Source organism: Embiotoca jacksoni, unplaced genomic scaffold, assembly GCF_022577435.1.
Source record: "Embiotoca jacksoni isolate LCO1_2020_lvr unplaced genomic scaffold, fEmbJac1.0.p SCAF_38, whole genome shotgun sequence".
Classification (NCBI taxonomy): Eukaryota; Metazoa; Chordata; class Actinopteri; family Embiotocidae; genus Embiotoca; species Embiotoca jacksoni.
Window position 1 is genome coordinate 2959849 of NW_027185390.1, and position 9710 is coordinate 2969558.

Below are 9710 nucleotides of genomic sequence, written 5' to 3' on the forward strand. Positions count from 1 at the left end.
TCTCTGCCTCATGCAGAAACAAAGATCGGCCCGGAGGACTCTGGCTCGCAGCCAGGAGGAAGTGAAGTGATCCTTCCTGGCAGCGCGACGGTTAGTCGATGCAAACGCACGGCCCCCGCTCGAGCAAACGCGATGTGTACGCTGGCGGAGATCGCCGGCGTTTTCACGGGTGACTGTGACGAGCGTGCCCGAGCACTTCTTTCTGTTACCCCAGCGGCGGCGGTAGGAGACGCTGCGTCTGTGTCAGCATTCGTAGCTTTACTTCTCACGGATGCGGATTATTCTGTCGTATCCCAAGAACAACAGCTTTCGCGTCACGGTAAATACTTCAGAGGGGACCGTGCGCTGTTTATACGCTGTGTGTGTGTGTGTGTGTGTGTGTGTGTGTGTGTGTGTGTGTGTGTTCTTGTGAGGGATTACAGCGGGAGGGGAAGTGTGTGTGACTGCGGGCCGGGCTAACGTGAGGAGCGGCTCAGGCGGGCCGTTTTGATTGGACGCCTGGACCCCCGCGCGCTCCGTCGCAGAGTGAATTAAATCAAGCCGACAGCTGACTCGACGAGGGGTGCCGTCTCCGCTCGAGTGTCATTCGTTCAGCCGCGTCGCCCGTCGTCGCTTTGAGGGACTGACCTGCAGTAACGCAGACTCGTACTCAACTACGGTTCCCGTATTGTCTTCGTTGTAGGTAGATAGATAGATAGTTACTTTATTAATCCCCAAGGAGATTAAAAAAAAAAAAAATCTAAAACGTAATCGGAAACGAGGTAAAAGAGGATCCCCCTCGCACCTACGTCTTCGAGGTGGATTCGTCGTTCGTTAATAAACCTAACGTGTGTCGTCCCCACGACAATAAACTCCTCAGCATCCACGAGCGGTTTCATTAATCTGCCTTTTACTGCAGTGCTTTAGAGGCCAGTCCTGTTTTATAAGCTACTTCAGATGGGTTCCCGCATCTTCAAAAGTGTAATATAGCGCGTTACAACGTCATTAATGTGGCCACAAAGCTATAACACCGTGAGCTCCGACTCCCTGCTGATGCACCTCTGCTGTAAAAACACGCTGGACTTCCAAAATACGGATGCCACGAAGCGAGCGAGCTCCTTGGCAAGGGGAGGAAATGCCATCACACTGTCCATTACTTCACCCTTGTGCCATTTCCCCAGTGTGTGGGTGTGTGTGTGTGTGTGCACAAGTCCACCTTACCTTGGTGCAGTAGAGCATCCAGACCTCGTACAGTCTCTCTTTGGATGCCATGGCGCCAGCTGACCGGTCCCCTCAGGGCTGCGGGTGTCCACCTGGGTCACTTCCCCGGCTGCTTCATGGTGTGCAGTCACGAGCTGAACCTCTGTTGTCCGGGCTTCAACATCATCACTGTCCAAACTCTGGATTTAACGACAACAACAAAAAATACAAAAAATAAAAATTAAAAAATGTTTTTTTTTTTTTTTTTTTTGCAAGAACAAATAGGGAGCAAGCGGACGCGTTGCGGACCAGAGGAAGTTTATTCCGTGGTAGGAGAGCCGTGCAGTCCCGGAGAGGAGCAGCCGGGCCTTGTCCTGTACTTCCACGTCCTTTTTTTTGTGTCTTTTTTCCAGCTCCCCTCGCGCTACGAAGGACAACACACACGGCTACGCGTCATGGAGGCGACACAAATGGCGAAGCTATTCGTGCTAAATACCTCCGGTTTAACCCCGTCCTCCCTCCCCGGTAACGTGCACTTTGAGCTGCCCCGCTGGCTCCGGAGGGGGGGTGGGGGTGGGGGGGGCAGACGGACTCGAGACGGCTCCAACGGGCAGGAACGCACACCGTTAACAACGTCCGTTTCTTGCTGCGGGCTCTGCGCGTAAACACACCGGCTCTGCGCCCGTGTCCGCCCCAAACACCGCTCCGCCGGTCGACCTTACCTGACCGAGCTCGGTGAAGGATAGCTGTCAAAAAAAATTTAAAAAAAAATAATAAAACAGCCGTATTTCGGTTTTTTTTTTTTAAATTTTTTTTTTAAGCCCCCCTTTTCTCCTCCTCCTTCTCATGTGACAGAAACGCCTCGTGCGCCGCTCGCCACCGCCCGGCCTCGCGAGCCGCGTATGAAAAAAAAACAACAACCCCACAACCGTCCACGACAACCTGATGAAGAGTGTTTCTGACCGTGGAGAACTTCAGGACCACTCACCTGTGTGACCGGAGGCGAGCGACTGTCACTGACGCCTCTTCCACCGCGGCGGTGCTCCGTCAAGCCGCCGACGACGACGGAACTTCCGGTTCTCCGCACGCCTGGATTTCAAAATAAGAGGAGAGTAACGCTCCTGAAAGCGCAAAAGTGGCTGAGGGGGGGGAGGAGATGAGGGGTGGAGGGTGGAGGGGGTGGGGGGGGGGGAGTTTACCCGCAGCGCAGTCAGCATCCTGGGAGACTCAACCCATCCCTCACACAGCCTCTTTAGCCCGCAGCCTTCTGGGAGGAGGTGCCGCAGCCTTTCTGGGAGGAGGTGCCGCAGCCTCCGTGCAGCTCCTCCAGACCGAGGAGCAGCTTCGCCCGTGAGGCTGCCAGGACAGTGAACTCTCCCCCCCCCCCCCCCCCCCCCCCCCCCCCCTTCGCCCCATAAACTCTGAACTTTTGCACCGTGGACTTGTATTTGCACTGCGTTTTATCGTTTTATTGCTTTTCTCCTTTTGTCTATTCATTTTTGCGCGCGGCTCGTCTGCGAGAATCGGCTTTTCCATCCATCTTTATGTCTGTATGTCACATAGCGGACTGACGTTAAAGACATAGAAGTTGAAGTTTGGCACAGAGCCAGTTTGTGTCTCCTTTAAGTTGTCGACCTCCTTGGTTGCAGAGTCCCCCTCCCCCTCCTCCTCCTCCTCCCCCCCGGTTTGTTTTGATCTTGTATCGCCATCTAGCGGAGCAGAAGAGCAACTGCAACCTATTTTGTGGAGCCGAGAGACGAATCTTTTTGATGACGACTTTTACAACTACAGAGACACTTCGACAATGCAGAGCTGAAGCTGTCTTCATCTAAACACACGCACGCACACGCACACACACACACACACACATCTATAACAAACAAAACAAAAAATCAGTCAAGGCAAATAGGAAGTTTGGAAATCAGATTTGTATATACATATGTACTGTATCATTTATAATATGTGTGTAATATATATATATTATATATACATATATATATATATTATAATAATATAATTATATATTATATATAATATAATATATAATTATATATAATTATATATACATATATATAAGGCTCATACAGCTACACACGGTACACTTAAAATCACAGTTACAGAGAGATCACCGTACAGTGAATGCAGGTTTTCAGTAAAACATAAAGGCATTGTTGGAGAAGTGGTCACAGAGCACGGGAGAGATACTCACTGATGATCAGAGGGGGGTGGAGGGGGAAAGGTTTGTTTTCTAACCGCTACATGGGACGCTAGATATACTTCTATTGCTCGTGTGCTCTTTTTGTTTGTTTTTGCTCGAGTCGGATATCGCGGTCAAAATGAACTCTTCGCTTCTCGTTGAGTCTCCGAATAAGATGATGCGGATTCACGCGTGTATTTCCGGGCATATTTTTCATGATTTACGAGTATGGGTCGTATTCTCCCACCCGATGAATATATATATATATATATATGCGCGTACGTGTCGTAAATCTCCTTTTTACGTACCTCCGCGTTTCACTATTCACAGTCTGACCGCAACGTAACACTTTAAAGGAAAAACCCACCCTCTCGTCATCTCGCCCGCTGGGTGGGGGGGGGGGGTTCTTTGTCGGCCGGTATGTCGCTTCTTCGCTCGTGTACGTCGGGCGCGGTCGGTGATATTCGAGCCCAAAAAAACACCCCAAAAATATAACAGTTATCGGTAGAAATAGAAAATGAACACCAAACTAAACCGACACCATATACACGGACGATAACGTATTTCCAGGCGGACTTCTCCTTTAATTCCCAGTCGCCTCGGCAGCCCGTTTCTTGACACTTTATTATTGTTATTATTATTATTATAATTCTTATTATTATTACCGTGGATCCTTACCGTACGGACACAGCGGCTTCTTTGATCCGGCTCCTTTGCAGTCGTCGCCTCGGCACCCGCAAATCAGACAAACGTGTCAAAATAAAACTACAAAACTAGTTTCAAAAAGGCTCAGAGTCGGGTTCGTGTGCATACAAAATAAAAGCACAGTAGGATTTGGCCTCGTTGCTTTGTTTTGATTGTCTTGTGTTTGGCTTGCTAGTCAGGATTTCAGGATGTAGTGCTGTGTGTGGGAGAGAGGGGGAAGGAGGGGGGTGGGAGGTTAGGAGAAGTCCCAAACTGCCTCCTCGGCGGCGGCGGCTGACGGCGGAGCGTGGCAGGAAGGGGTGGGGGGGCTGGATACGGGAGGGTCCTCCGGGCTGCTGAGGGGCACCGCCGGGTACGTGAGGCTGAGGAAGGAGTCTCTGGTGCGCCTCTTCACCTGGAACACAGCAGAGACACTCAAACGCGACGCTCTCGTAAAAGCTGCCGCTTCTCCGACGTTTCGTTCGGCGACGTGTGCCGTTTCCAGACGGCGAAAGCCGAGTGGAAGCTCGCACGACGGCCGCGGACCTCCCGGGGAGGAGACCCACCTGCTTGAAGAAGGCGTGGGTCGACAGTTCGGTCGCCGACGGTCTACGGGAGACAAGAACGCAATCAGCACCGGCGTTAAAAGTCGCTCGTCCGATATACCCGAGTGCTCCTTTCGCCCGGGCCGACCTGCGCTCGGGCCGCTGCTGCAGACACAGCTGCACCAGGTCGTGCAGGGTGGCCGAGTGGTTCTTGGGTCCGGGGCTCTGGGGTCGGTCGGCGGGGGGAGCGGCGGCGCTGTGCGTCGTGCTGCCCGTGGCCACGCTCTCCCCGATGCCGGAGTCCACGCCGGACCGCGACACCTTCAGGCCCCCCAGCTCGCCGAGGGGGAAGGGCGCCACGTCCAGCAGGCAGCAGTGGGAGCCGCGCAGCTTCTGCAGCAACATCTGGACTCAAGACAGTCAAAACACAGCGTAACCTTCGGGTGAACCGATCCTTTTAAAGCCCGGCGCGCTTTCTGAAGAGCGCTTTGGGTTTACCTGAGTCGGAGGCATGTCCTGGAAGGGCACCCGGCCGCTGGCCAGCTCGCAGGCCACGATACCCAAACTGTAGATGTCCGATTTCACTCCGTAACCGTGCAGATCCTGCTGAGGACAACGGGACGGGACGGGACGGGGAGGGGAGAGGAGAGGAGACGCAGCAGACGGAGGGTGAGACGAATCCAGCGGCACCGATTAAAGCATCAAGGCGCTTGTTCAGTCGTCTACTCGAGTTTCCGCGCGTGCAAAATACAAAGCTCTCGTCCGACGCGAGTTTCTGTCGAGTCAAATGTGTTAACTGGCGCCTTCGCGGCATCATCGAAATACAACCGTTTTTGTTTTTTTTACAACAGGTAAGAGAAAAGAACGAGATCGAAAGGTTGCGTTAGATTACCGCAACGCTCAAATAACAAGGTACGCTTTAAGACGTCTTTTAAAAAGGTCTTTAAAGACTGTAAAGCGCCTCCGCTCCGCTGGCAGGCGAGGACCTGAATAGATACCAAAAAAAACGTGCCCGACGGGTGATCCGGCGAAAAGGATCTGCAAATCTTTCCCGAAACTTAACGGGCGGCCGGCGTTTTTCGACCGTCTCGGTACGACCCCGCGCGAGCGTCCCGGCGTCCTGACCTGTCGCAGCAGCTCGGGGCTGAGCCAGGGCAGCAGCGCCGGGCTGTGGTGCGGCATGTCGAACACGGCCCTCGTCCTCTTCCCCTCGCGCGTCATGCTGTAAACGCTGTGGAGCCCCGAGAGGTAGACGCGCCCCTCCGCCGACAGCAGGATGTGACTGGCCTTCACCCCCCTGGCGGGAGAGGAAACGGGTGACAATTATTGGACTTTTTTTTTTTTTCCTTTCGCGACACACGTTTCCATCCTAAAGGCTTCCGCCTCCCGCTGACCGGTGAACGTAGCCCATCCGGTGCAGGTACTCCAGAGCTTTCAGCGCGCCGTACAGCAGGTAGGCGATCAGGGACTCGCTCATACCGTCCGGGAAGTACGTCCTCAGTAAGGTGTCCGCGGAGCCTGCGGGCAAACGGAGAGGGCAGCTGAAACCCACGCTAAAGTCTGGACTCCGGAGACCGAAGTTTGGAGAGTTTGTGTGCGAGAAGAAAAGAAAAAGAAAACAAAAAAAAAAGCCTGAAAACGGAATGTTACAGCGACGTGTTTTTTTTTTTTTTTTTTTTTTTAAAGGACAGACGGTAAAAAGAGGCGTGTTTGTGGCTGACCGTAGGCCATGAGCGGAGTCAGCACCCACAGCTGGCAGCAGGAGCTGAACACCAGGCGAGAGGTCAGCAGGTTGGAGTGGCGGAAGAGGCGGGACAGCAGGACCTCGTTCTGCGGCGAGCGAGAGACACGGTCAAGGACGTACGTGACCCCGGACGCGAGAGGGGCTTTAACGACCGTCGAGGTCGGGGCGACCTCACCGTGAGCTGCAGCAGCTCCTCCTCCGTGCACTCGTCCAGGTTGGTCTGCTTCACGGCCACCAGCTGCCCCGTCGGGATGTGGCGCGCCATGTTCACCTGGCTCAGGTTGTTGAAGCCCCTCCCTGTGACACAGACACGTTAAAGCGTCGGCAGACGCGCAGGACGGCGAATCGGCGGTCTTTTGACTCTGCGCCGCTCTCACCCAGCTCGGACAGCAGCTGGTAGTGGGCCGGCTCGGCCGACAGCCCCGTGACGTCATCGCCCCCCGCGGGCCCTTGCGGACTGGACTCGGAACCGTCGCAGCTCTGCGCGGACGCACGCACACACAATTTATCATGAGGGAAACAGGTCAGAAAATCACTCGGGGAAATAAACACAGTTCAGTAACTTCAACACGTGCGCACTTTATACGGACATTGAGTCATCTGTCAATCAATCTCTCTCTCTCTCTCTCGCTCTCTCTCTCTCAAAACAAATCAAAAAGATCATGAGGGACAAAAAGGAAAAGGACTGCAGCAGACACACTGAAAGCCTTCTATTTGTTCAATCAAAGCTAACTTTGTGTCAATCTGTCAAGATATTTAGGTCTGGATGACAAACGGGGCCCCGACCGACTACAAATAAGAGAGTTCGCGAATGTCTCCGCGTCGGCTGCGGCTGCACTACAATGTACCGCGACGACAACGATTCCGTTCTGTTGTCTGTCGCGTTTACTGCAGCCCGACTTCCTCCCTGTGAATAACGCAAACGGGAACGCCGATCGGTTAACCGAGATAGACAAGACGGTACGATGTGGTACAAACTACACCTCCGGTCGCCGGATTATAACGCCGCAAACCAACATATAAAGCTGTTGTGTGGACTTATTGACCCTTTTACACTCACTAAAAAACAATTCCCCACCTTATCTGAAAGCAGCAGTCTCCTCGGTGGATATCTACAGACACAAAGGAGCAGAAGAGCGCCGAAGACTCTGGGTTTGTTTCACTTCGGTGACTTTGTGAGGCGTCGGTGACTACAGCCGCCAGCGGGTGGCGCTGTGGCGCCGGAGGGACGATGCGGACAGATTTCTGGGGAGAGACTCTTCACGGAATGCGTTTCGCCCAAACCCCACGTCCTTCTTATTTCAACCCCCGACACATCAGCTGTCGTTATTATTATTACCATCGAGGAGTTCAGAATAAACACGACGTACCGCTTTAAAGAGAACACAAGGATATCGTCGGAAAAGGGACATTTTCACGGAAATGTTTAGGAGGGGGAGGGGAGAGGGGGTGCGTTCAGGAGGAGCTTATGTCGAGTCTGATGACGTCATAGCGATGTCATCCGGGTTATCTCGACGGGGGCTTAATTGCAAATTCATTGCAAAATGCTTCCGGTAAAAAAAAAAAAAAAAAAAAAAACAGGGATTACAAGATAATGAAGGGGATCAAATACTGCTGAGAGCTGCATTATGGGAACTGTAGTGCGCCACAATTAGGCCATTCGCTTTTTCATGCTTCTTTTGCGAATGTCAAGTCGGTGTGTCAGTGTGCGTCCAACAAGTTTAAAGGGAGTCTTAAGCGGCTCCGGACAGACGACGGGTGAGTATCGATGAGGTGAAGGGAAGAGCGTCAGAGTGACGCCCGTCTCCGTGCTGACAGAGCCTCGGCTACTGACCGGGAACTGGTGGCCGATGTCCTCGTAGCGCTCCTCTATGTCCGCGGGCTGGACCTGAGCGTGGGAGATGCAGGAACAGTCCTGGTGAAGGGGGGAAGGAGAAGGAGGAGGAGGTAGAGGAGGAGGAGGAGGGGTGGGGGTGAGGGGAGCACAGGTGAGACATGCCCTACGGGAGTGCGGAGGGGTCGCGGAGGCCGGGGGGGAGACGGGAAAGGTCGACGGGGTCAGAGACGAGGAAGAGGAGCGGCGCCGAGGGGGCGTTTTATCGGAAGCGGTGAGCGGAGAGAGGAGGAGAGGGGTGATAAAAGGCAACGAAGAGGCAGCCGACTGACCGACGTGTCCCAACGGAGCGGGACAGGAGCCGCACGTACAAGTACAGGCGTCCGTTAGGGGCGAGGAAAGCGCAGAGAGCCAAAACCCGCGTTGTAAATACAGATGCGAAGACATGTATAAAACCATACACTTTTCACACTAAAAAAAAAGAAAAGTATACATCTGTAACTGCACACTTAAGTACACTGATTGAATTTACCAGATCCCACAACAACAGCCGATTCGTGACTACTAACACCCCCCCCCCCGCCCCGCCCCCCCACCCTCTCCGGCGTTATATATCTTACCAAGAAAGACATGGAGTCCTTTTGGCGATGGTAAAATCACAGGCTGGGGCATTCATCCGCTCACAGGCTGCAGGAGACCGGCACGGAGGACCGTGGAGGGCGACGAGGAGGACGGAAGCAGCAGCAGTGGGATGAGACACACGGGACAATTCCACACGCACGGTTACGCACGCACGCACGCGCGCACACACACACACACACTACAGAGTAGAAACCAGCGACCGTTCATTCATCCGTCCGTAGCTCACCTGGCTGCATCAGCTGATCGAGAGAGATGCAGGAAAGTCACCGGAGGAGGTTCCCGTTCAGGACCGGGAGGGCAAAGATGTGGACGATCCTAACAAGCGGAGCGGGAAATATACACGTCAACGTTACAACGTTATATATTCACGTTTTACAGCAGTGTTGTGATGGAGCAGCACGCAGGTCATGCAGCGGAAAAACATCAAACAAAATGAAGATTTCGCAACATAGATATCACATTCATCCACAGTCTCCCGTCTCGGTATCTTCAGCTCACTAATATTAATACCGCTTCGAGCTATAAACGTCACCTCGGTTATAAAAACGGGGTCTTTTCTTTATTTCGCCTTTATTTGCGTGTAACGAAGAGGAGCCGCTTACCTCCTCCTCCTCCTCCCTCCTCCTTCCTCCTCCTCCTCCTCCTCTCCGCAGCAGCTCCGGCGTAAAACAAGTTACAAATACAAAAGAGCTCGTGTTCTCTCGCTTTGGGTCTGGTTTACACGGAGAGGAACTCGTTCAACGAACCGCTCGCAGCGCGGAGCGCAAAATGTCACGTTGGAGAGGACTTTTAATTTGACACGGATAACTGGGCGCGTAACACCGACGTCACGCGGCGCTCGCTCGTCGCTCCTCGATGACGAGCGGGCGGTGGGCCGTTCGACAG

General features: G+C 53.4%; 2 protein-coding genes across 15 annotated transcripts in view; both read right to left on the minus strand.

Annotated features, from left to right (window-relative positions):
- The window catches only part of nbeal1 (neurobeachin-like 1), a 30336-nt gene extending 27834 nt beyond the window's left edge, over positions 1–2502 (minus strand). For 3 of the 6 annotated variants that reach the window (XM_069166455.1, XM_069166456.1, XM_069166452.1), the window contains exons 1-3: positions 2379–2502; positions 2168–2268; positions 1201–1379 (exon numbers count right to left, since the gene is read on the minus strand). In XM_069166455.1, coding sequence (XP_069022556.1) covers positions 1201–1251 — 51 coding nt within the window. In that variant the 5' untranslated portion in view covers positions 1252–1379; positions 2168–2268; positions 2379–2502. Of the gene's footprint in view, positions 1–1200; positions 1380–1488; positions 1960–2167; positions 2269–2378 lie in introns of those variants that run through there. The other 3 variants (XM_069166457.1, XM_069166453.1, XM_069166454.1) reach the window with 2 other exon arrangements.
- Positions 2503–3101: 599 nt separating this feature from the next.
- stradb (STE20 related adaptor beta) lies at positions 3102–9621 on the minus strand. 9 transcript variants are annotated; one of them, XM_069166295.1, is made up of 12 exons: positions 9428–9619; positions 9052–9140; positions 8804–8870; positions 8184–8264; positions 6727–6829; positions 6525–6646; positions 6327–6435; positions 6000–6165; positions 5731–5902; positions 5104–5208; positions 4754–5010; positions 3102–4669 (listed from the first exon to the last, which is right to left on the minus strand). In XM_069166295.1, the coding sequence occupies exons 3-12, from the start codon at positions 8813–8815 to the stop codon at positions 4156–4158; spliced, it is 1641 nt and encodes a 546-aa protein (XP_069022396.1). In that variant the 5' UTR covers positions 8816–8870; positions 9052–9140; positions 9428–9619; the 3' UTR covers positions 3102–4155. The 9 variants fall into 9 exon arrangements, with proteins under 9 accessions (XP_069022396.1, XP_069022399.1, XP_069022398.1 ...); XM_069166300.1 differs by having other exon boundaries at positions 4225–4475; positions 4627–4669; positions 8804–9140; positions 9428–9618; XM_069166302.1 differs by having other exon boundaries at positions 4225–4475; positions 4627–4669; positions 6000–6123; positions 8804–9140; positions 9428–9616.
- Between the last annotated feature and the right edge of the window lie 89 nt (positions 9622–9710).

Excerpts from the sequence above, each read along its gene's own strand:
- stradb (XM_069166295.1), bottom strand. Across the intron at positions 5,209-5,730 it reads GCCCCGAGCTGCTGCGACAG|GATCTGCACGGTTACGGAGT; the intron begins GTCAGGACGCCG and ends TGTCCTCAGCAG. Across the intron at positions 4,670-4,753 it reads CAGCAGCGGCCCGAGCGCAG|ACCGTCGGCGACCGAACTGT; the intron begins GTCGGCCCGGGC and ends TGTCTCCCGTAG.